A 27,101-nucleotide genomic window follows, 5' to 3' on the forward strand; every position below is an offset into this window, starting at 1 on the left:
CCTCTGTCTCTGGCTTCTCTTATTTAAAAATGGCCCCATGAAGAGGCTTTCTTGTTAAACAAAACAAAACAGAATCATACCTAGCAAAACAACCAAACAACTAACCAGGGAAAGCCCTGAGAATTTCAGTTTAATATCAGCAAATTTAACATCTATTAGCAATGGAGACTCAAGGTTTAACATTACGGAGAGGTCCAGAGGTTTGCCTCTGTTTTTCGTCATGGGAACTAATTAGGTGATTTCTTCAAAGAATGTGGAGTACCTTAGAGTTGTGATTTATTTCATGTTGATTAAGTCTTTTTTTTTAAATTCAGCATTCTTTTGATACATTTCTAAGACTAATAGTGACATAATTAGGTAGAAATAAAACTAAATTAACTCTAAAATGCTCTCTCCTTGACTGGCTTGGTTTGTCCTTCATGACAAGAGTTTTATTTTAAATTGGCATTTTTCCACTTTAATGTACATGTATGGGGGTTTAAATTTTTTTTTAAATACTAATTTTGTTTTGGCTTTCCAATGTTTTTCTGTACATATGTATATGATAAGTATGTACTTACCCCAAAACTGTAATATTTTTTTTACTATTTAAACTGTCTAAGTTGACAATAAATCACCATTATTTTGTAAGCCAGGTAGTAGAATTTTCTCTGGCCAAGATGAAATCACATACTACCCTAGTCAATTAGCCCATAAAAATTGATTAATATAAGGTTTTAGATGCAGAGAAATGTCACCCAAGTTGTTTTTTCTTTACTGTAAAACATCTATACCATGGTACATCCCAGAAGTTGTCATAGGAAAAGGTGGCAAGCATAATATTACTCAACCAGTCACAAAAACAAGTGACAAGAAGTGGTATGGGCTATACTCTACCTTACATACAAATAATTTAGTTTTTAAGAAAATATTACTTCTGGGGCTATGGTCCATGGTAGGTGTTGGGGAGGTGAGGATGGCCTTGGAGAATTATATTTTATTTTGTGGAACTAGGAGGAGTATGCAGAACTGCTAGACTAAAAACAGCATGAAATACTTTTGGAGGTTTGATTGCAAAGTCAGACTGCAATCAGCATAGGCTAAAAGTGTCCTGTGTTTGTTTTGCTCTGTAGAAGGTACCGCTGGTGATCCAATCTTGGGTGCCAAGGGAGTAAGAACCAAGACATTATTATCTGAGGGATGTTTCGTAGCAACCACTGAGCCTGGCTTTCCCTCTGATGCCAAGCTTGTCACCAGGAATAATCAGCAGCAATTACTCAGGGTCACAAGCCAGTAACCCACTATTTTCCTGCTTAATGCTCACGTTTACATAAAACAGAAGCGTGCACGGATGTCATCGTCATGTAATTGCTGCGTCATACAGGGTAATTACATGCATCTTTGGAGTCATGGCTAGGCCTGGGATTTGTATGGAAATGAGTAAATCCACCAGTAATCACAAAGCAGCAATCACCGTGGCAATGTGGAACAGCCTGCATTTTATATTTGCCATAATATAAAATGATGCAAGTTGGTTAAGACTTATTTCAACAGAATCGACATTCAGTCAAAGATATGGGTGTCCCTCAGTGGATCTGATTGCCAATTGTTCAAGAATTGGGGAAGTGCCTTAAAAAAAATTAGAGAAGACTTAGATGACAGTTACATTTTTTTGAGATGACTGCTTAATCCTGTGAAAATTTACCCAACTCATTTTCATTAGGGCTTTCCATACAAAATGGTATAAGAATGAACTCTCAGTTACTTGGGGTGTTTCCTCTCGAATGTCATTCTCAGCTTCCTCCTGCCTTAAGCCCTCTGGGAGCGTCAATGTGGGGGATAGGGAGTGGGTTGGTGCTGCCCCCAGGGAAAACCTTGGCAATGGAGCCACAGGCTTCCTTCTCTTGGCCCTTGAGAGCAAACTCCAGCCTCAGCTGTACACAGCTGGCCCGACTTCTCTGCCCCTGGCCTGTCAAGTGGGAGAATTGAAATCTTATTGTTCCTGATTCATTGTATGTCTATAGACCAAGGACAAAAGACAGACCATCGCGTATTCCAATAAGCCAAAATTTTCAGTTCATCTTCTGACAAACAGTTTTACTCCTTAGGAAAAGGGCAACAATTAAAGGAATTTGGGTATGGGGGGGTATCTTGTAGCTTATTTTAAGGGTACCTAAACACACTCATCTTTGTACTTAGCAATTCCTTTACTTGGTTTAAAGAGTATAAAATAAATGCTTCCCAAAGATTTATAGTTTTTAAAATTCCCCAAAGGTTTATCATTTTAATAAACCTTCTAGAAATGGAAGAAACAACTGCTCTTGATTTTTTTTTTAAAGAAGTAGAAATACATGCAAAAATGTATACTAAGCTTTCCACATTTCATCTATAGTTCAAGTGATTTCAAAGACGAACTCTGAATGGGCTGTCTTCTCGTCGGTGGCTAATCCAACGTGGGTTTACAGCAGACCTATGCCGCTTAGAATCAAATAGAAGTGGAGAGGGTGTCATTCACAGGTTGCTTTAGAACTGGAAAAAGGCCCAACTTCGTCAGGGTAGACCACTCAGAGTAAAACATGGTGGAGTTTGGTGAAGTTCCCTGGTATGAGAAATTCTATGGAGTCAAAATCTTTTCTCTGTAGGCCCTTTTCTTAGCTAGATTTCAAGTAATGTGAAATTAAATTGTAAACCATTGTAACCTTACGTAAGTTGTAACAATGAAAAAACAAGGGAAAACCTTGGGAAAAAACAAGGTTTTATTCCCATGTTCCGATTTATTTTGCCTTTTCTCTTGTTTTCCATATTTATAGTATGACATTTATATATTTTTACAAATGACATTCAGTGAAAGGTAAGCTGCATTCAAAATTCAGACAGCCACGTGTCTTTTTGGTTTTCATCCATATCCTCAAATCATTTGTAACCCAAGTGTTAGAAAAGGCAACTGAACTCCTGCTCACAAGCTCATGGTGGGATTGTGGTTATCATTCAAAAAGCGTTCCGTAAGTGAAAGTCTTTGCTAACACTGCATGGTTTCGGTGAATTCGCCTTCCTTTTCTCAACCAGAAAGTAGGGGAATTTATCAGTGGAACACTTACCCCCTCACCGCACGGTTTTGTTAATGAGGGTCAAGGGAAAAAAGCATTCATGAGTCAGTCCACAGGTCATCGAGGGTTATCTGTGCACCCCATATGATCCTAGTGTGACCAGGAGTTCTCCAGTGACTTACCGAAGGCACACAGCTAGTAAATAGCATGCTGGGACTTGAACCCAGTTCTCCGGCCTCTAAGTCCAGTGATTTCTTCACTAATTCACAAATAATAAGTAAGGAAGGCTTTGAAAAATAGGACATACTGTAGACATGCACAGTAGTATGTAAACTTGGCCCAACTGAATTCACACACCTCGTTCAGCTATTTAATGAGCCACTTAGCATTACCTATGACTCTGATACTTCAGTCAAAGAATAATAATCCCATAATTGCAGATTGATTGGATTCCTTTGTTGATGAAAAGATCATCTGCCATTTTTTTTAGCTCCTGTATTCTGTTTAAATTAGTTTCCGTGTGAAAAATTCTATCTTTAAAATTGGTTGCCTATATAGTTAACCTAGATGGTGTGGTAACAGATATATTGCCTTCACCATTTTGAATATATGCGTTTTTCCCAAGTAATTACAAAATGAAATTCCATTTATTGTTTCTTACTTTTTTTATTTATTATCAGTTCCCTTTCTTAAAGACAGGTCCCACTATGCACAAGGTAGGAGGAGGATCTTTGGATGAGAAGGCCACCTGATTCTCTCCAGCTGACATGATCAGTAGTCATGGTGGATGGGGGACTGCTCCGGGATCCAACTCTGGGACCCCGTGTTCCAGGGCTCACGCAGCTAAAAGAATTAATCATCGAGAATAATTTTGAGAAATTGCTTCTCCTTTTGGGGACTGTAGAAAAATTCAATAAATGGAATTTCTTTACTATGTTTGGAAAAGTCAGGCAGAATTCTACATGACCAATTGCTAGTGGCTTTAATTGCAAATGGCAATATTTTAAATCGATCAATATTTGTTGATTACCGATTATGTGCACGAGTTTGTACCCTCATTTCTCAGATCTATAATTAAATGAGTTTCCATTTTAAATGTTGAATGCATAGCTTGATTTTAAGATTAGGCTGACATTACCACGTTTTAAGAATTCATGCAAAAAAAATAAAAAGAAAAAAAAATCTGCTAAACATTTTCCACCTCATTATCTTTAAAGCAACAGTAACATGAGGATTGAAAAGATATACCCCTCCCCCCCAACTATGATTTCAAACCAGCACAAGTGAATTTTAAGTCCGCCACAAGGACGTTTTCTCCGTTGAGAAAGTTCGCCCTGGCTCAGCCCTGGTGCACATCACCCTCTCCACCTTACACAGCTCCCCCCATCGCTCGAAAGGCACAGAAGAATAGCTGAAAGTATAATGGAACTGACCTATGCACACATTCTCATCGTCCAGCTGTGCAGAAGCATTTCTGAAGTAGCCCAGCCTGCATAACTCACAGTGCTGCCCTCTAGTGTTGTGTTTACAGCTCACGCAAATGACTGTGTTTAGCAGATCGATATAACTGCATCGATTGGAGTGGCCGAAGCATTCACAATCTTGCAAGGAAGAACAGAGATGTATACCAGAGTGTATACGGCAGCAGAGTAATAGCACACTACATGCTGGGGTAAAATGAGGGGTGGAGAGAAGATGGCGGGGTGGCATTACATCGACGCGACTTCGACATGACACATGGCGACAACAGGTGGTTTGGCGACTGGCATGGAAGTAGCATCTGTTTCAAGCAGGAGAGAAAGGTTGGACATTCAGAACAGGACTGGAGGTCGTTAATTCTTGGCAGACAAGATGAACAGAAGCATTCGCAGGTGCACACCTTTTAATATTTGGGGAAGGCTTGGTTTCCGCTGGTGCAAACGTCTAATTTTTGCACCCTGAGAACTTGGCTGTCTTTGTATCGCTTTCCCCGTTCCCCTCCCCATCTGCAGTCCTTACACAGGAGGCTGCGAAGCCTGTGAGCCTCGGAGACCTGGTCGTCCTCACCCGTGGCCTCCTGGTTTAGAGTCTCGCTGTCAGTTATGCCCAGAGAGTAACTCGGTCAGGGCTCCACAGAAATAATGGCCTATTTAACAGGGATCTAGACACCTACACTTTCTCTATTTTTGTGGGGTTCCCCCCCAATTGCCTCTGAGAGCCTTTCACCAGGCCCAATCTGCATGTTTCTTTAAGTGTGAGAGAAAGTGTAAAAAGCGGGGATTATTTGCATAAAAAAGGGGCTCTTAAGGTTTCTCTTTCTTCCCAGTTTCAAGCTAAATCTGCTGTGAAAGAAAGATCAGGCAGCTAACACATCCCAGATTCTCTTTTCCTTTGTCTCCTCAAAATGTTGGAGGTGCCTCTGAAGGGGAGGGTGACAATGACGCAGAGATGGAGGAGAGGATGAGACCAGGGAGGGAGGGGCCGGATATTTCTTTCTCTTGCATCTCAACCAAAGCAAGGAGCCATTGGCCTGATTCAATCTTTTTTAAAAGAAGTGATGAAGACAAAGCCTCGAATGGTAGCAGTCATTGTCAAATCAAACTGGACAAAAGGGGCGAGGGGTAACTAGGTGGAAAATCTGAGTCGTCTTCTCAAAATATGGCGGGAGGTAGACCTAGCGAGACATTTAAGGGGAAGATCAACTATGATACTGTCAACCTTGTTTATCTAAACATACTCATCTTACTAATGTCTGGCTTTTATTTATCTCACAAGGAAACCCAACACAGTCACTGTCTGAGACCATTCATTCATTCATCCATTCATTAATCCATTCATTCAATAAATACTTCATTGGGTTGGTCTACCATGTGCCAGGCGCTTCACCAAGTGCTGAGTTATTCTTTTGGAAACATTGTATTTGATGACCGGAGTAAAAATGAGTAAGTGTCATCAAAAATGAATAAGGAAGAATAAGGAAGGGGGACTAGCCTTTTTATTATTATTATTATTATTATTATTAACATACTGCTACTCATCAGAATGATAATGGATTCATTTATGGAAGAGCCAGTTACGACAGCAGAGAGCTAAGGTCAAGGTTCTTACAGAATGAAATAGAACTGGGATAGAAGCAGAGGAGGACACTGAAGAGGGTGGAGAGTGGAAGGTCCCCAGGAATAGGGGTAGCATCTTGGGGACCCCCAGAGGCAAGGAGAAGGGGAGGTTCCTGAAGGCAAGCCACTTCCGCTATGGGAGGCTGTCTGTCCGGTTGTCACTGTGCGTGGGTTGGGTGGGGGTGAGGGTCTGGAGGACCCAGAGGGGGAGGGTACAGGGAGAAGGACTCCTTGGCACTCCAACGTGAGAGAAGGGGTGAGAAAAAATCTGCACAAACTTAGGAGTTAAGGCATGCCAAATTAATAACAATAACAGAATTTCAGATCACCAAGTTAAGTTCTCTTGGAAAACAACAAGCATTTGGCCTGATACATTATATCTCGCTGAGTTGCACTGTGCTTAAGCTGGCCTTTCTGACTCCTTAGGGAACCCAGAAGGCCTCTAGAACTTTCCTTGACTGAGGGTTTGAAACAGGCAAGATCTTTTTGACCTGGAGCCATCTCAGGGGTGTGGGAGCAGGGAGGAGACACAAGTCTCAAATTTGATGGCTTTTCAAGGACCTCTTCAAACTGCCGGGAATCCCCGAGGGGTGGGCACTAGCAGCCCACCCTTGGGGTCCCCTCTCTGGAAGGGTCCCTTAGTGGTTATGTATCACAGTCCCCTCCCCAGGTTGGGCCTCACTGTGCCTAATAGAACAATATAACTGATCCAACATTTTTTCAAAAGCATCTTTTATGGGCACAGGTTCATCCTAGGACTTTTGCAGAACCGCACAGGAGTCCTGGTCGTCTAGAAGCGAGTTTAGTGGGTGAGACAAACAGGTGCTCGGATGGAAAACAAAATAGCACGGGCTAAGGAAACCCGTGGAGATGCGGCGTGATCCAAGTTCATTGAACTTGAAGTGTGTTAGGAAAACTCACTTAACACCAGACTTAGTGCTAAATCTCTTGAGGTCAGGGAGAGTTTGACGTCTGGAGAAGTTTCATAATGTGGTTCTTTTGTGGGTGTTGGAAGAACTGTACGATCTGCCCAACAGCTAGAATGGCAGCCGAGCTCCATCTAAGTTCATCCAAGAAAAACATGTATCTGTCGATATCCAAATTCAACACGCACATCCAGCCCACGACCCTCCGCAGTTATGTCAAATGTGGTACTGTTTTCTAGTCTTCAAATATAATGAATGGTATGTGGTTCTGTATAACTAGTCTTTCCAAAACAGGCAAGGAATCCATTAATGATCATTAATAATACAGTTTAAGAGGCATTATCAGTATTAAGACCCCAAGGGACAAGAGTAATAGCTCAGTAACTCTTTGAGCCTCCAATTCTCCGAGCTACCATTTCTTCCCTTCCCTGTTTGAAAGAACAGAGTGCACGGTCCATCCCTGCAATCACTTCCTTTTAGCTATTCTCATCTCCCTTGTCCTCTATGCCCTGGCCCCAGTCTCCTGGGCAAACCTAGTCCTGGTTAATTCCCACTGACCACTTCCCCATGCCCACACACCCTGGCAGCTGAGTGTGGCTGGAGTTTCCCTCCCACCGTTTTTTTTGTTTTTTTTTCTGAAGCTGGAAACGGGGAGAGATAGTCAGACAGACTCCCGCATGTGCCCGACCGGGATCCACCCGGCACGCCCACCAGGGGCAAGGCTCTGCCCACCAGGGGGCGATGCTCTGCCCCTCTGGGGCGTCGCTCTGTCGCGACCAGAGCCACTCTAGCGCCTGGGGCAGAGGCCAAGGAGCCATCCCCAGCGCCCGGGCCATCTTTGCTCCAATGGAGCCTTGGCTGCGCCTCCCACTGTTTGGAAACAAGTCTCACTCTAAGTTCATGACCGTCAATTTCAGCGGGGCCCTCAGAGCTCTCTGGCAACCCCTCGCAAGCAGGGGGCTTTGGCCACAACTCTCTCTCTGTTCTGCTTCCCCACCCATCACCATTTCCCCTCCCTTTTGTCCCATCTCCTCAAATGGCTCAGGGCTCAGTGCTTGGACCGCTGCTCGCTCGGCTCTCCCCGGAGCCAGAGTTTTTACGAGGACCCTACCCTTTGTAAGCCAGCCTCATGACTGTATGAACCATTTTATGCTCCCCTTCCCAAAATACTTATTCTCAGCGAGCAAGTGAAACTTCATCCAGACTGATAAAGTAGTTGCCTCCTTCATACCCCCACTTAGGCACAGAGTAGAGATATCCCAACTTCAACAAGCTCAAAACTGCGTTTCTATGTTGCCTTCCTGGACCTGTTCCTTGCCCAGGGGGCCCAGCCTCGCTCAGTCAAACACAACTCCGTTCCTCCAGTTGCTTAGCTCAGAATTCCCGGATTTATTCTTGACATCCTCTCATTTTCTCATCCCTGGCAACCAAACCATCAGCAGATCCGCCAGCTGTGCTTTGAAAATATATTTTAAATCTCACCACCTCTCACCATCTCATCCTTAGTAACAGCCACCATCACCGCACCTCCCCCCTCCCCAAACACACACACCTGGGTTATTGCTATTGTCCCCAAACTGCTCTCCTGGTTTCCATCTTTGTGAAAGTCTCTTCTCCACTCAGCAGTTAGAGTAACTCTTTCAAAACTTAGAACAGGTCATGACATCCCTCTGCTCATAATCCCCATGGCTCCCTTTTTCACTCAGATGAACAGAGTTTGAGCTCATGCGTTCCCCATGGATCTGGCCCTTTGGCTTCCTGGGAGCTCAGCGCCTCCATGTTGCCCTGCCAACAGGCCCAGCACTTCCCCAGGGCCTTTGCATTTGCTGTTACCTCTGTCTGGAATACTCCTCCCCCAAACGTCCCTATGACTTACTTCCTCACTTTGTTTTGAGTTTACCGCTCTATCTAAAGTGACAACGCCGGACCCGAACACCCTAGCCTCCCCCCCCCCCATTTCCTGAGCCTGTTTAATTTGTCTCATAGAACTCTTAGCACCCAAAAACGAAACCTTGCCCATGCTCTGACTGGAAATACACGAGTGCGGACCGGGTCTGTCTTGTTCACAGCTGTCACCTCAGAGCTCAGCACATCAGCTGGCACGCGCTGAACACTCAAAACACGCTGCCTAGTGGGTGGCCCGATGACTCAGTGATGCTCCCGAGGTGGCTCCGTGGGGAGGCAGGGGACGACACGGAGGAGAACCTTTCAGTTCCTTCCTCGGCCACTCGAATTCTGTGACTCTGGCCATATCCCGAATGTCAGAGAGTTTATTCAGCGAAACAGCCGCCACACCACAGGACGTAGCTGAACTAGCGATGGCGTGGGCGGACAGCGGACCCTAAGTCTGCGCAGGCCGGTTTCGGCAGGAAAAAGCAGATATCTGAACATCGCTCTAGTTGTATATCACTTTTCCACCTCAACTGGCATTGCAGACGATATATTTTTTTTCAGACACGTTTTAATTACTGCTGTGTGAACAACCCCAGCGGTGGCCTCTCAAAGACACCTGCGTGGTCCGCAGGGCACAGCGGATGCTGTCCACTCGTGGTGACCGAGAACCACCTCACATATCAGGGGACGGCGTGAGCGCGGTCCGGCCCCGCAAAACCCAGTGCAGGCCCCCTCAACCTTCGCACTACAGACCCTTGGGGCCAAACAATTCTCCGTGGTTCTGCATAATATAGGCTATTCAGAAGCATTCCTGGCCTCCACCCCCAAGCTGTGACAACCCAGATCCCCCACCAGACATGTCTGAGGTCAGGTAAGACAGTTAGGACAGTGTGGTCCTAAGGAAGCCCCTGGCGGCTAGTTAAGGGCAAAGGAAGCTAGACGTGTCTGCAAAGCGGGTGTGTTCAAAGATGGCGTTCTAGACCAGGAGGGACCCCGAGCTCTCTGCAGGTTTAGGGGCTCTTTCTGAGACCAGCGGGGATGACCAGGACAGAGAGGAGTGCCAGGAAAACAGAAGGTTGCAGAGAAAGAGGGTGGAGAAGACAGGATGCTGGGAAGAGGAGGGGCTTACATTTCTCCTTGTCTCTTTTCTTACTGTTCCCTACGTTGCCTTTAGTTACATTATTCCATCGCCCACATTACCTATGTCAGTATAAGATAGAGTATTCTGAACGTGGCCCCGTTAGATTTTTTTTTTTTTTTTGGCTTAATGAGGAACGCTTATTCAAAGTCAGAGCTGGAAGAAAACTCATTTCAGTCACTCAGAAAGACAGGATTTGGGAAGATGGCGTTAGATAGAGGGTGTATGAATTAGAACCCTAAAACATGTCCCCTGCACTGCACTGTGTTAAGGGAGCCGCTGTGCCCCCAGGGGGCCTGCCCACAGGTGGGAGTGCAGTGGTCCCCACCCCACTCCACCCGCCTCGCAACCTGCTGCAGCTTCCCAAGCTCTCCCGAGCACACCACTGGGGACCAGGCGGATTTTTCTGTGATAGCTCGACTTCGTTAGGTGGCTTCTTCCTGCCTCCGAAGGTGTGCCAGGACCCTGTCAGTGCTGTGACACCAGAGACACCAGAGAGTCACCGAGGGAGGGTGCAAGTCACCGCCAGGTCAGCGGGCCTCTCGTGCATCCAGCGTGCTTGACACGCATAAAAGAGATGGCCTTGGTGCAAGTCCCCATGGCGTCCCTCCTCTGTCACCTCTCTGGTTGCTTTGTGTCAACTACTGGGGCCTCCATGACTGCCTCCCAGGAGGCACACACGCCCAAAGGGGCTTCAGGACCTGCCCTGGGGCTGCTCGGCTCCTACAGCACCCAGCTTCCCTGGGTCTCAGACCCAGGTGGAAACCCTTCAAAAGGGCAGCGCCTGTGTTCCCCACGGAAGAACAGCACAGTGTAAGGGAAGTGTAGGACGTGGTTCAGCTACTATCGTTCTTGCTTTTCCCATGTAGCTCGATGTGGATTAAAATCTGGAAACTGGTGTGGCTGCATTCAGTGAGGAATAGGGGAGCTATTTGGGTCATCTTCACCGAGTGGGTCAAACTGAAGTCAGATTTTTGTTAATACATGTATTTTACTTGTAAGAGGTGCTTCCTTAAAAAAGGAAAAGGAAAAGAGGAAAACATAACATCTGCTCAAGAGTCAAAGGGTGGAAAACAGGACTCATCTGTCACAGAGGACATTGAAAGGGACAAGACCAAATTAAAATGGGAGGTTTCACGTTTCCTGAAAAAACCTTCGCTCTGTGAGGGACAGATGGCTAGCTGAATGGGCCATTCACAAGTCACAGATGAGATGCTGCTTGCTTTCATTTAAAGAAGGTAACATAATTCTTATATTTGGGTCATGATCATTGCTAAACTCAGTGCAGATCTTCACTGGTATTTGTTCCGATTCATTCAGAATAATGTTTGGAAGTAAATTCCAAGGTATTGGGTGTGATAGCATGTCAAACGGACACCATAATACAGAACTTGCCATTCTGTTCTCGTAGAAAGCATCCCTGAAACTCACTCTAAGTGGGTTTCCATATTTCTAATGCAAACAAATAGCAACATTAATACTCCAACATTCGTGTTGTCCAGGAACCTACACTATTATAGTTCTTACTCACATGTTAATTTTTCAGAAAACAGATGTTGCAGCAAATTTCTGAGTAAGCTCCCCTTTACAGATGACATTCCCCCCCCCCCCTTACAGATGACATTCTCAGTACTGTCGGATGCATTGATCAGTATCAGTCAGCATGCCTCGCCAATAAGCTGATGGGTACACTTCACAGAAACTCCAGATTCATACAGTGCAATGTTTCACAACACGTAACACCATGAAATCACTGTATGAATCCAAGAACTCCTACCTCTCTTGTGGTTTGCAACTTGAACAGAAGAAACAGTTGACAAAGCTACTTTGGGAGCAACTGGATAGGTTTAAAAGAATGAACAGCATATTAGAAACAATCTTGAAACGTTCAGACTGCAATAACGTATCATCAACCCACTTGAAACGTAGCCCTACATCAAGAGACTATCTGCACCGTTACTTTCTGGGACTCGGTACCAATCACCAAAGAAATCTTGTATGCGGCTGCAACGGTTTGACACAGCCAGAATTAAAGTTTAGGAAGCTTTGTTTTCAGGGGCCGGAATAATTCCCAATTAAATCAAGCATCCACTTATGCAAAGTTTATTTTGTAACAATTCTAGAGACTGGGATTCCCTATTGTAATAGTAGTTTGTGTTGAGTTAATGAGCTACAGCATAGCTTTCATTCTCCGTGTCATTCTCTCTGTGGGGCTATATGCTCACCTACATATAAACCAGTGAGCTCAGACATCGCAGAAAAGGGTCACAGTGGCCAACCACTGGATGTCAGTCTCAGAGTCACCTTGAACCTGTCTCCCTTTCAAAAACATAGCCTTCTTCTCAACATTCATTACCTTTGTGGTGATATCGGTTTGTTAATGATGGGTTTTTCTCTAAGTCTGCCTGCTATTTCTCTTCCAATTATTCACGAGGAGCTGCTTGTGAAAAGAGCCCAGACAGGACAGCGGCTGGTGTTCTTTGCAGATGTCGACAAGATAAATTACGGCTGCACGAGACCGGCCTCTGCTGGGAAGTGCACGTTTAGCTGAAAACTTCAGGTTCAAACACCTCATTCAACTGTGCCGCTTCCCAAATAGATTCGTTTGAACTCATTATCCACATTCTAAAACAGCGCAGCCGGCATTGACTAACGACATTTCTGAGAGCTCTCAGTCCCCTGACACTCAACAGAAAACACAGCCAAGTAATTAAATGGGTCTGTTGCGGGTTTTGAACAATGCATAATTTTGCTTCTCTCCGAAACTCATACCGGAGATGTGTTCGGTATTGGATCCCGTCTGGTGTAATTTGTTAAGCTCTGAGACTGGGTGAGAAACACCGAGTGAGTGACATCTCACGGTGAACGGTCTCACAGAGCCACACCTCACCCGAGTCCTCACAGAATCGCCCTGAAATGGGTGAGTTCGAGCTGTCGCTCTGCCACCTCAGTAGGCAGAAAGTTGAAAAAAAAAATTAATTCTGAGCAGATGATTAAGATAATTCTGTTTACGAGTAATACATGCATGCGTCTAGGACATCTCTGCGTCACTCAGATCAAGGACCAAAGACAGCCCCTCTGAGCGGACTCCTCTACAAATCGCTGATGTGTTAATTGGCTCGGCCGCTGGCTTCTGGTTGGTCCTTTTGCCCACTTCCCCCTGCACGTGCATTATGAGCGTTTAAAAGGAGCATCCTGTATGTTAGGAAGGAAGGTGAAGTTGTGAAGCCAAAGATGGGCCTTTTTTTCTTAGGTGAGAGGGAAGAAGGCAAAAAGGATACAGCTTTCTATCAAAATAAACTATTTATACACGCCTATCTGTATATAGCTCTGGGCTAGATGTTAGCGGGAATTGAACATCACCCTGCCTCCTAGGAAGTTCCTCGCCCGGTTTTTAAAAGCTCTGTCTCCTCCCCGCGCTATCACACGGCTGTCTGTCAGTCTCTTCTACACGTGGATTTCTTTCTTTTTTTGATGTGAAAAAGTCAGGAAATAATGACTGCCCGGAGGACAGACAGAACACGGCTGCTGCCGGTGGGAATGGTTGTGAATTCGGGAAAGATTACAAGAGGGAGAGCCCCAGCAGAGAAAATACACTGTGATTGATGTGGTTGGGGAGGGAGAAAGGGAGAAGCAGAGAGAGAGGTTCAAATTTCTGTAAGTCAATACAGGGCAACCTTAACAGCAAATGGGTCCCCTCAGGGGGCGGCAACACCGCCTTGAGGTTTATTCCCTCCCGACCCTCCACACAACGGGTGTGGCCGTTGACAGAAGTGAAAGGGAGATGGCGGAGGGATGCCCACGCTGCTCACAAGCTTCTAAGACTGATTAGTGGTGCCCTCCACGGGCACACGGCAGAGAGCTCTGGGCTTCTCTCCTGGGATTGCCTGACACTCCGTGTAAATTTAATGACACGCTTATAACTTTTAGGTCATCTCATCCCCCCCTCCCCACCCCCACCAGATCTCTCACCGGAGTATTTCTGGGACACTTCATCTTAGAGAAAAACATATTCGAACTATGATTCTTTCAAAGACATGGCATTTATGTTAACGCTCTTATTTAGTGCTAAAAAAAAAAAAAATTGTATGTGGGATGTTCCCACTCAACATGTGGGATTCTTTTTTTTTTTTTTTATCAGTCGGAACTTTACATGCTCCTACCTTGTTTTGGGTTAGAAACCTCAAGGGAAGAAATATTCGGCCATATCCTATTAAACTTTGAAGGAGCTGCATGCATCAGGAGAAATCAGGGTATGTTATTTTCAGCTATTATGTCATTTGGTTGCAACAGAAAGTCATTTGGACAAAGACACAAACCACACATCTGCTCTTCCACTTGGCTGTGATGCACTCAACGAAACATGACCCCAGCACCACACAAGAGCAAGCAATTGATGACTCCCAAAACATTGAATGGACATTACATCTCGAGCCCCTTCCCTAAACCCGGCTCTAGACGTTTACTTTGGCGGTAGAGTAGGTAGCATCTTCTCACACCTAACCAAATAGGGACTGCAGCAATTCAAACCTCATAGAAAGCTGAGGCCTGGAGCCAGAAGATAACAGAGGAGAAATAATTTCTCACTTGAGGATTCCAGTCTCTGCAATTTATATTTACAGATATGAACTGGCTGCATTAGTCTTTCCTGAGAGATTCTTTGGGGTCCATTTTAAGTGTGAGCCATTATCTCTGCAAAGAAGTGGATTTATTTCCCACTTTTATTTACACAATTTCTCAAAGAACGGGAGGGGTGGCTGGTGGCGGTGGCGGTGGCTGGGGGGCGGGGTCCGATCGTGCCTAAGGTTCAGATGTTTGGGTGCCGTATGTTTCCACGATATATTTTTAACCTCAAAATATGTTTCCAGAATGATTGGTTCCAATCCAGAAATAATTACAAGAGCTGTTAATCTAAAAATTGATGTTATTTCTTTCTAAGATTCACCAGTGTAACAAATCATGACTCCGGAGAGGCAGAACAACCAGGATTAGGACCGGATGCTCGAAGACTATTTTTCTAAGGTGCGCAGGCCACCATAATGATGAAAACAGCCGGTTCATCACTCAAAACCACCTCCTGGGTGGTCCTTCGGGACCACCCAAGTCCACGAGGAGCGTGCTCACCTCTGAGCCCCAGGAGCGGGTCCCTGTGCTCCTGACTCCTCACTGCCACGGGGACAGACCCGAGTTCCAGTGTGGCTAGTTTACATGTCACAGGTCTGTTTCTCACCTCCGGAGTTAGACTGGCTCTCTTTGAGAAGTGCAGAGCCTTACAGAAGACCTCACTCAGTAGCTATCTAAGGATAGAATGATTGATATCAAGTGGCTAGGCGACTGTAAACAAGTAGTATCAGATTGTTTCCTTCATAATTAAATGACAGCTAATAACATCCTTGTAAGTCCTGGAACTTCCATGAGAACTTTTTCTTTTATATGTGTTAGAAAGCTGATACGCTGTTGCTCTGTGCTGTGTGTATACACACACAAGCTAAGGAAATCTTAATGTTAATATCGCTACATCTGTCAAAATTTTGCAAACTGAAAAATGCATGTAATAATTTTCCACACCTGTGCCTAGGTGTCGTCACTCAGTAGATATTTGGTAACATAGGCAAAATACACAAGCTGTGGGCGGAGTGGGCTTTTCACCTGAGCATTTGGGGTGCATGAGAAGACACACCCACTTGGATTGCGATGATTGCTTTTTAAAAAAGAATTATAAATTTGCATTTTCAGGGCATTAACATGACTTCTAGAAATTGTTTAGAAAAAAACATCAAACCATTGTTATAGTTTTATATATTATTAGCATCCAAATGAAAAGCATTTCAGTTTGTTGAAATGGTTCTATTTTTTTCCTATAGAAGAGGTCAAGACAGGTGCTGTGCTAAGTTTCAGTGATGGGTTTGTCTTGATGGGTTTAAAGTAATGTGATTATTTTGTGAATAAACTTCGCCAAGAAATTTAAGCGAAGACACAAAAATTTAACGTTAATTTGGAAGCGAGTTTTGGAAATTAAATTCATAAATTAAAGTTTCTTCCATATTCCAATATGTTAAATAATTGTCTGTATGCCTATATTTTAGTAGACTCTTTTCTTAGTGTTTTGTGACTCTTTTTCCTAGGATGCTGCGGTTCCATTTTAAGGATCTTCCTACATGTATAAAAATTAATATAAGTCATTCTACTTCTGAATTGTTAACTTCTTGACCTGTATGGAATTATCAGGTTAGACAACTCAGTTAAAATCTGATCCCTACCGAGAATATATTCTTCTGTATTTTATACTTAAGATAGTTTCCTGGAGGGAGGGAGAGGGTAGCCCATGTATTTCCTGGGAAGATAATTAGACATTATTTTCCCCAAGTAATTTTTATTATGTGAGATGCCTAACTTTCCTGAACAATTAAAAGTCAGAACCAACAACCGTCATCATATAAAATCCTAATGTAATCTATACATATCTCCAGTGGGACAAATTTATTTGCTATGGTTTTTCATTGGAAGGGAAAAAGTCCTAAAAAAAAAAAAAAGGTATAGACATTTGTGGCCGCTGAATCCCAACAGCATTTTACTGTCTGTGCATACCTGTTTTACTATTTAGCCATCATGAGATTTTTAATTTACTATCTTAATCTTTAAAAATTTATTTTATAATTGCAGTGAAAAAGAAACTCTTAAAATTAGCCAGTTATTTTCTGGTTACTATTATTACACTAAGATGCCGGCACACAGAAATATTCAATTAATATTATAACAAATGCTTAATTCCCAGAAGTCGATTAGGCACATTAGAGGCTATATTAATAGTATAATTGAGATAAATTCCATATTATCCTATCCAAGAAGCTTCTGAGATTTTTTTTTTTTCCTACCTGTCAGCCACTTGTTTTCAGGAGTTAGAAATTGCAAATAGAAAAAAAAAATGCTAACACATCAAATGTTATTTGTATTGCCTCTTCAGGTGAACTGTTGCAGAATTAATTATTTTATGAGTTAACTAGGGAGTATCTTTGGGCCAATAAAAAGGTACCAACATGGCAGTCGGTTGCAAGGCAAAGGGCCCGAGGAGTCAGCAGGTGAGGGGTGTGGTCTCAGTTGGTTATGGGAACCGTTTCCTCATCTGACAGACAGGCAGGCTAGAGTCTAGCCGTGAGACTAACAGGTCTCTAAGGTGTCTCTCAGCTGTTAGGTTCCATCACCCCATAGGCCCTCTCACGGTCACACTGAAGTCACGGAAGGACGAAGCCCATTGGGATGAGGAGTGTGCTCCCCGGAGAATCCAGAAAACGAAGAGTTCCTCCCTGCATGACGGAAAGATCATTGCTGTGTGAGTTGACTTTGAGCCTTTTGATTGTCATGGTGAACCCCAAACTGGAGTTGATGAATTATTAACGGGGGGGAGGAGAGGGATCACCATATACAACCTGTGCGACTGTGGATGGCCAATCATTCAAAAATAACCTTTTCTTCTTAAAGATCCTGGCCCCATGCATCTGGGAAAATGAACTGGACCCTAAAGACATTGGCTCTGGGAGTGTGGAGACCACAATCGCATAGTCCACAGTAGCCTCCCTTCAAAAGAAACAAAATACCTGAGATGCTCATTGGATGCTATTACTCTTATTGTCATTGTTGAATTTTCAAATTACATCTATGGGTATCCTAGAAAATAGCAATTTAGGGCAAGTTTACTTGAGATATGACACATTTACATAGAGCGTGGGCTGGACTCGAATCCCAGCTCTACCATTTGGACAAGTTCCTTACCGGCTCTGTGTCTAACTTTCTCATCTGTAAAGACGGGGTGATGACACGACCTGCTGGCCGCAGTCAGGAATGAATGAGTTCCTGTTGGGTGTCACTGTGGTGAGCATTCAATAAATGTGAGCTCTTAGTATTCTAACTGGGTTTTGCTGTTGTAATAGAAACCAAACAGTAGCATAAACACCTCCTGCTGAATTAAAGCTGAGAAAATAATGTGTGGCCCCCTTGTTTTCTTCAATTTCTAATTGTTCCCAAAGCAAGTGATTCTGATGTGCTAAAAAGCTTACTTTAGGGAATAGTCCAGTTCCGGGGTCTACATTGATTAATGCTATTATTCAGAGGGCACTAAAAATTATTTTGGAAGACTGTGAAAAAGATTTTTAACCTTTCAAGATAAAATGTTAATTTCCAAGTTTCTTTGAAGGTTAGAAGCTCATCAGTTTGGACTGTGCGTCCATACGTATCATCCCTGTTTTTCACTGATGAGAGAACTCAGAAGACTGCCATGTGGCCATTCGGTTGTGACACCAGGGGGTTCGTCTTCATGAGTCAGGACGACGGAGAGCCTCGTAATAAGGACGAGGCTCTGGGAGCGGTTTTCCCTCCCCTGTGCCCCGAGGAACACTCTGCTGTGAGTCGGAAGAACCGTGTCAGAATCGCTGAACTGGACGCTCTCCTGCTAACTCCACAGTGTGTCAAGCCGAAAAGCAAGCTTAAAGCAGAAGGCTAAAAACATGTCTTCACATCAAGAAAGCTTTCGACGGAGGGTTGGTTTAGTGTATTGAGTTATCTTCCATCATCCGTGGCATTCGCTGAGCATGAACCGTAGGCAGCTTTCAGCACACTTTGTGGCCAGCCTTTAAAAACAGGGTCAATTGTCACCATGCTCTCCTATCAGGTTTTTTCTAGAATAATCTACCTTGTGGCTTTTCACACTTTAGTAATCTAATTAAACGGGAAGGCCGAGTGGAACGTCGTGGTACAATGTCAGGAGCCCTCGTTGAGAGACTGGACAGAGAGCTGGACTCCGGTCTTGGCTACTATGCAGGTGACGTAGACAGTCCATTTAAGCCGTAAGGGTTTTCTCTGGAAAATGATGTTGTTGGACTAGTGTTTTCTAAGTTTCTTAAAAACGTTTTTTTTTTGGTTCTAAACTGTGGGAAACTGCCACCACAGACACGAGAAGCCACTGTGGGGAGGATCCCACCGAGCCCTCGTCCAGCATGCTTCCTCCGGGGTGGGTGGGGACAGAGTCACAGGGTCCCACTGCTGTTCCCCAGGGACTATTGCTGTCCAGAAAGGAATCCACAGAGAGCCCTAACACTCTCCAGAAGAAATCCCTGGGGCCGTGGGGGTTATCTCACTGTCTCCACAGCAAGCTGTTACCCAGAAATGCGGCATCATTAAACGAGTCGGGAAGACACAGTTCAGGGGTAGGTCATTTTGCTTGTGAGTGACTGTCTTGATTAAAACACAAATGGACTTCTACTGTCATAGACTACGGAGGAGCAGGTTTTATCATCTGCACAGCTTACTGGATGAAGTGTCCTGTGTCCTACGACATACTTGACATCTGCCCATGTCAACCTCTTCCTCAGTAGGTGCAGGTCTCTGGGGCCGGAAGAAGACAGACCCTCCCTCACTCCTCAGGCGCGGTACTTGTAACTTCTGTTGACAGCACAGTGACGCACCAGGGACGGATTTCCGGTTTCGTTCAGGACACTAGAGGGCCCTGCACGGAAATGGGTCTATTCAGGGGTCACCAGGCGTGAGGTGCAGCACAGTGAGTTGGAAAGAGTCTGGGGTAGGACTCATGAAGTCTACAGTTTCTCTTTCTGACCTTTCCCACTGGGTATAAGGTTATGAGCTTAGCTTTTGGAGCCAGATGGGCCTTCCTGGCCATGTGACATTGGGCAAGATTCTCGGGCACTCTGAGCCTCACGTTCAGCACCTGCCAATGGGATTCTGTAGACACGTGGGAGTAGGTCCCGCCAGTGCTAAGCAGAAGCTCCAGCTCTCCCCAGGAAGTGAAGCTGTCCACTGGCCAGCTCACTATTGGTACCCCAACAAGTCAGTGATACCCACGTGCTTAGTGTGGGGTTTGCGGGCACGTGTTTGAAGACTCATCCTAGCACCTTTCAGAAAACTTGGCAGATCTTGATTTAAGCTGGGAATTCCCAGTCCCTTCCCACTCCATAGAGATAAGAGCAGCTATGGATATCAGCTCACACTTAAAAAGCGGCTTGACATTGTACATTCACTTGGGAAAAGATTAACGCAGGAGAAAGAGATTTGCTCAAGGTGGGCCGTTGTCAATAAAAATCGCTAAACCTCTTGGGTATTTTTTTTTTAAAGGTAGGGGATACTCCCCCCCTCCTTCATGTCACTATTTGGTTTATGCCTCAGGGTTAAGGAAGCAGCTGTGTCCTAATGTTCATTCAGTTTTAGGGTTACCACAGAAGGCTGCATGAATGTGAGATGCTAGTCACACAAGTATGAAATGGGTCTGAGATGAGGACACAGGGGACGTGAGAGAATGAAGCCCCAGAGGTACTTCCCCTGGGACCTTAGCTCTCCTAGAACATCAGCAAACACTTCAGAATGAATGTCGCTCCCCATGCAATGTGTCGTAGCACTACTCTAGTCGGATCATTTTTCTCCACCTCCCTCCCCCGCCGTTATATAAAACCTAATTAGTTAAAGGGCAATTCAAATGCAACTCTTACTTGGGGGATTTAGAAGCATTAAAGCGAAGGGAAGAAAACAAACACGGCAGCTCGCTGGGCAGCAGGAGAGCGACTACTAATAACCCTTGGGTGGCGAGGTGATTAACCTGGTTGTTTTCCTCGCGCCCCGGGGTCTCCCCAGGACATCGGGAGACCGAACAGGAGTGCGTGGACGCTGTATGGGGAGCAACCTCTACAAGGTCTCCAGCCGGCGTCTAACGTTTTCAAGTATGAAAACACGTCGGGGCTTTCTCGGCAGGCTGACCGATGGGTCCCTGCCGGTAACAACTCCCTTGTTTAATGGTCCTGCCAATTAAGTGAAATTAGAAAGGAATTGTTAACTCTGTGGTGAAGCCCCATGTCCGTTACAAGAGAAAACAGGAACATGGAATATTTCCTTTAAGCGAACTAGTGTTTCCAACTGAGCACTTCGGAGAGGAGTGGACAGCCACGTCCCTCCACCCACATTCCGAGCTCTCCGTGCCGCGCTGTCAAGCATCTGCATGGAATTGAAGGAAATAATGTATACTTGGATTTACAAAATGTGTCGCTCTCTCCTTTTGTTGCTTCTTAAAGACATAGCTTGACTTATTACAAAATTCTCAGTGTTTTGAAATGGTGTTTTGCGGTGAGATCTTTCATTTCGATGGATAGTCTACCTTTAAACCTCTGACTCACCTCGTCTGCTTTTCTTTTTTTTGTGACAATCACCCACACAAACCTATCTGCACATTAGGCCAATTCTTGTTGTTCTAATTATATTTTCTGTAACCTACTGTTTAACCTAAGCAGTGAAAGCACTTGCTTTTCAGGACGGAGGGTCAGATAATAGTAGAAGGTGATCATTAGTTTACCACTTTAATCAGGACACCCATACCAAACCTGCTATTATTTTGGGTCATCAGCATTAACAAATGTTCACTTGGAAAAAATCGTGAATATTTACTTATAAGTGCATGATACATGTTATAAAAACAAACAAACAAAAACAAACCCTGAATAAATTATTACCACATCAGGTAACTGGAGGTCATAAGGCTCAAAAAGCTACAGGTCTATTTTGGGATTCATGAATTGCTGACAATATCACCAGTGTTTTTTCAGCCATGGCCAAAGCACATCGAAATGACCAAGTTTTAAATCAAATACCCTTGGGATGACTGGAAAACCTATTCCCTGACAGATCAACAACAGCAGGTACAAATGACCTCAATGGGAAATTGATTTTAAAAAAACAAAACAAAAAACTTGCATCAGATGATCGGAAAGGATGACCGCTCTGTCCAGGCGTCTGAACCTCCCTCAGTACAGGTACTGACAGTTCGGGATCTAGGCTGAAATCTACTAAAGCTCCCAAATGCGTAGCCACCATATGTATGTGAACTTATGGTTGCATACGTCAATAGTTCACGTCGATAAGAGACATCATGCATTTTCCTTGAGATGCGCTTTGACGATGGCTCTCACGGCTGTTACATCTGCTGTGGCAGCATCTTTCCCTAAACTTGGTGGGGACCGGATCTACTGATTCCTTCCGTGGGACAAAGGGAGAAACCCTGGCCAAGGTGTGTCCCCTGGAAACCCCCTTCCTGCACCCTCTGGAATGGACAGTGAGCCATGTCCTGTGTGAACTCTTTGCTCTTTAGAGAGGAGAGGACCCACCGGAACACCTGCGAGCCCACAGAGAAGGAACGTGCGAATGAGGAGCCTAGAGAGACAATCATCTCTGATGGTTTCATCATCAGTCTCTTGACCTGAACGCCAGGCCAAAGGCAAGCGAGTCCCCGTGCGAGGCCGGGTGGCCCCCCGCAGCCCTGACATCCTGTTTGCTGGAGAAATCTCAGGACACACCCACTGCGCGTCAAGCACAACAGCCAGAGGCTCGGGGCACGCAGGTTACAGGCCATCACTGTATTTGTTCGAGGGTTTGGGTTAGGTAGGAAGGAGCTCAGTTTTCCTACGGTTCCTGCTAACAAAGGCTAACCTGTTTTCCAAAGGCACAACGAAGCATCCTTTCGGGTCACCAGTGATTTCGAAATAAAACAAAGCACGACAGAACTGGGATTTCCCGAGTCGGGGTGTAAAAGGTCAACATCTGCTGATGCTCAGAGATGGCGCATGAGGTGGAGGCGGCTGGATGGGGATGGCGAGTGGGTGGGACAGTCAGAGAGGTCCATGCAGCACGCGACCGACACGCCCACGGAGACACACCCGGCCCCGGAGACCCGCTTTCCGTCCATCCATTTCTGAAGCCTGGGGCCAGCCGAGCCTCGGGGCGGCCTCGGTAACCTGCCTCGCTCGCTCCCCCTTGGTTCCCTGTTTTTCTGAGATGCACGTGCAGCTGTGACTGTGACGCCTGAAAGGCGCACGGGGCGGGCTGTCTCTTCCCTTCGGCCAATGTCAAGGGCGCCCTGAAAGCCGGAAGACCAGCCTCGTGGAGCTGAAGGTTTTCATCTGCAAGCGCGTGGCCAGCAGTGACGCGTCTCAACGAGATCGCGCGGAGGAGGAGGTGGCCACGTGGGCTGGTGTCTGTGCACGTGAGCGCTCTGCTTCTGTTTGCAAAGCCGCTGCCGGTCACGGCATTGAACACGTGCCCGGGCCTGCTCGCACGCAGAGGGAGTCAGGGGTGATCTATAAATCGGGACACCTGGCTGAGGCCTTTGTAGGACTCTGGGAGTTTTATCTACATGACCCGAGGACAGCTTTCTAGCTGCGCATTGGGGATAGTCATGCGTCAGCCTGTCACTCTGCGGTCACCTGTGGGGCACGGGCCGGAGGACCAGCCGACGAGGGGTGAGACCACTGTGGAAACCCTCCTGTCTACCCACAGTGCCCAATCTCGGCTTCCTCGGCACTTTCTTTCTGACCAGTCACCCAGTAGTCATACAAAGATTTTGGCCATCAGTAATGGCGCGACGTGTAAAAATAGGTGAGATTCTGCTCTGAGCAGTTCTGGGGGCATTTCTTAAGTGAGCTTTTGGGGCTAATGCTGGGGTGTCGTTTTATTAATATATACGTGGTGGAAGCCACAGTCTGCCCCTCCCTCTTCGCTAGAAAATGCTCTGCAGTGGTGCTGGACGACAGTCCCACAGAGGGCTGGACAGGTGTGTCTCTTTCCATGGCCTCCATTTCTAAATGAAAAGATTTCTGGCACAGATTTCCAGTAGCCTGACTCTTAAAGTCTGGATATATATTTTTTTAATGCTTCTTCCCTAGCAAACTTATACCTTCGTAACCAGAAAAACATGGGCCATTGTGTTTTAGGATGGAGAAACAGACGGATTATTTTTTTTCCTTCATACCCCCAGATAGACTCGTGATCACAAACCAGCTTCTTTCAGGTCTTCACAAAGACCGAGGTTAATGGCGTCAGTGAAATTCCCTCCCCCTGGTGTGGCGGTATTTCCCCCCAGATTCTAATGAATACGCCTGAAGCGGTCGGTGGCCTCCATTCTCTGCTTTTCTAAATTACCATGGAAGTCCATACCCGGTCTTAGAGAGTTCAATTTGTGTGTTGGTTACTAAGTCTGGGTAAACCGGACTGTTTATGCTTCTGCGACACGCATTAAGGTGACCTGAGTCATTGCACCTCTGTGCAGGTAGCCTTCGTCGCTCAAAGGCAGTCAGGAGAGCCTAATCCACAGAGGAGTATACATAGATACGTGTCTTATCTGTGATGTTATCATATCCGTGCAGAGAATAAACACCACCCGACCCGCCGTGAAAATACATCAGAAATGGATGCCGGGAAAACAGATCTGAGGAGCCGAACAACAAAGCAAAGCTAGCCAAGACCAGGTTTGGGGATTTTTTTTCTTTTTCTTTTCTTTTTTTTTTTTTTTTACTTACTACCAATACTGGAAATGCTGGGGATACCTAGGGAAAAAGAAAAAGAGAAAAGAAAAGCTGTTAGATGTTTATCAGTACGTGACGTCTTTCACTCAATATGAACATCTCAGAAACTGAACGCTTGGCCACATGCGGATCATCAGGGAAGAGCACAGAGAGAAAACCACCTCCGTCCAGCCACCGAAACCATCTTACTTTCTCCGTAGAACTCCGGGCTCACCAGAGTGAGGAGATTAATGCTAGACTTCAACAGCTGCCCAAGACAGCATCAGGGCATCAAACACTTGGCGTTTGCCTCTCAGGTTAATGAACGTTGGTCTGTGGTTCAGAACAGGCTTATGTTCTAGGCCCGGAGTACCAAACAGACACAGCATCGGCCTCTGCAAATGTAGCCACACAATGCCATAGATCTCTTTCAATGTGTTACGTTATGAGAAGCATGCGTTAGCTGATGAGAGTCATTTGGCACGTTATTTGATTAATTTCACATACCCATCATTTTTTATTCCTCTTTTACTTGCCAGGTATGAGGATTAAATTCCATAATAGAAACTTAATTGAGCAGAATAATTCAAGAATACATTAGGTTGTTCATATTGATCACAGACTTCATTGATTTTTTTTTTTTTTTTTTTTTTCAGTTTCCACCTCCTTGCCAAGGCGTGCTGAGGTGGTGGGACCATTTCAGAATGCGCTGGGCTTGGTACCACCGTGGGCGTGAATTTAGTGTGCGTCCAGACGAAGACTTCTCGCCAAGAGCAGAGGCACCAGGCTGTCTGGGCTGGGAGCTTTGCTCTTACACTCATTGCCCATGGGACCTCGGGGCAAGTGGCTGACCCTTCTGGTGGCTCAGTCTCCTGCCTCTTCGTGTTGTTGCAAGGGTCAGAGAAATGGACACATGCAAAGCACCCAGAACATGGCTAGGCAGGAGGCAGTGCTACATCCAACTTTGCTATGACAACTCTTCTCGATGCAGTCGGCTCATCGAGTAAGCAACCCCGTGGTAGATAGTGCTAATTAACAGCCAGAGATTGATATCTTCTCCACTAAATTTGGGTTGAGAGCATGAGATGGACACCAGACAGGACGTGGCGTGACATTGACGGTCCCGCTTTGCAACTGACTAGCTGGGTAGTGACTTCGGACAAGTTTCCAGCCTCGCTACATGCCTTTCCTCACCGGAAAGGGGGCTCCTAGTATCTACTGCACAGGGCCGCTCTGAGGATTGAATGAGATAATCCATAACAGCGTCTGACACATGTACACAGTCAATAAATGGTGGCTGTTAATGAGCTGCTCAGATGTGTTCATCACCTCGCTGAATTGTACTAACAGGTGGTAACTGCAGGAATCATTAAACTTCTATTTTCGTGTTTACTTTTGCACGACTGCCCTCTGCTTATTTTAACCGATGGCTGTTATCTGATGCAGAGATTTCTAGCTTTGTTTTCTTTAAAACCAAGAGCCATTTTCCTATGTGTTAGGAAGGAGGGGAGAAGGAGAAATTAAAGCTTACCATGTTTTTTTTTTGTTTGTTTGTTTATAAACTTGGAAGGGATAAAGTCCTATTTTCAGTTATCAGATACATTTAAAATCTCTTGATTTTAGATGCACGGGGTTTATGGTGCTTGCTTCGGCTTAATTACCGATCGCTGACCCACCCACATTGGAAACCTAAGTATCCATTTCCATGTTTTAACTCCCTTCCGTGAACCGAAGTTCAAGCTGAACGCCACGTCCACAAAGGACCGCTGAATTCCTGACCTGACACTCCAGTTGACTACCTTTGCTGCAATGTGACAGGGACTTGGTACTAAATTAAAAAAAAAAATTTTATTTATTTATTTTTTTTGCCTTTGCAAATCCCCTGTTGAGTGAGGAATGATGGCCGCATCATAATTTTAGTATCAGTGGCAGGGGCTTCAAATTTCCCCCTGATTGAAAATCCCACTCCCCAGCAAGGAGCTTGCTGGCCTTGTGTCATCTGTCAAAGAGAATGGAAGTTAGGACGCAGGAAGAGACTGTTCATGTGTTTCCAAGCTCGCAGGGTGCTGGAGGGCCATGCATAATGCAAGGCGAAGTTCTCAGGGTGCAGGGGTCCCCCACCACGGAGAGCCAGCCCCTCAGACTGATGGAGTGCTGGCTGCCATAACCTATGTCAGAAGCGTGCAGAATGCCAGGCTGGTGCAGGGGAGAAATGTTCACGGCAGCCAGAGAAACCTCCATCAGCAAGGCTGTGATGAGAGCCGATTCTTCTCACGAGGCTGGTTCCTATCACCTAACATGTGGACGCCTAACATTCAGGCTGTTGCTCATTTTGTGGCAGGCGATTTTTTTTTTTTTTTTGAGATGCTACCAGGCGATTTACTTTCTACTCCATCGCTGTCAAATGGGAATAGCTTCGAGAAGATTTTTTAAACTGCTCGTTGGAATACAGATTTTTGATGTTGAGAACAGCTGAATGCCAAGGGATGTCAGCTGGTCTGTTCCCAAATGGTTTTTTTTTATTTTATTTTATTTTCTTAACGTTTCTGAGGTAATGTCCAGACTCCTGGTTTTTGGTTCTCTAGAGATAACGAAAGTATGTAATAACCTCTTTACAGCCATTAAGAAAAAGCTACGAGTAAATCACGAGACATCGTTCCAATGTTTCAGGAAACAGAGAGAGGAAGGCTACAATC

General features: G+C 45.2%; 1 protein-coding gene across 4 annotated transcripts in view; it reads right to left on the bottom strand.

Annotated features, from left to right (window-relative positions):
• The window catches only part of NTNG1 (netrin G1), a 301,686-nt gene that overhangs the window by 50,081 nt on the left and 224,504 nt on the right, over nt 1-27,101 (bottom strand). For 2 of the 4 annotated variants that reach the window (XM_066353126.1, XM_066353125.1), the window contains exons 5-7: nt 24,421-24,447; nt 14,242-14,307; nt 11,856-11,915 (exon numbers count right to left, since the gene is read on the bottom strand). In XM_066353126.1, coding sequence (XP_066209223.1) covers nt 11,856-11,915; nt 14,242-14,307; nt 24,421-24,447 — 153 coding nt within the window. Of the gene's footprint in view, nt 1-4,459; nt 4,628-11,855; nt 11,916-14,241; nt 14,308-24,420; nt 24,448-27,101 lie in introns of all 4 variants that reach the window. The other 2 variants (XM_066353128.1, XM_066353127.1) reach the window with 2 other exon arrangements.

Source organism: Saccopteryx leptura, chromosome 11, assembly GCF_036850995.1.
Source record: "Saccopteryx leptura isolate mSacLep1 chromosome 11, mSacLep1_pri_phased_curated, whole genome shotgun sequence".
In the NCBI taxonomy this organism is placed as follows: domain Eukaryota; kingdom Metazoa; phylum Chordata; class Mammalia; order Chiroptera; family Emballonuridae; genus Saccopteryx; species Saccopteryx leptura.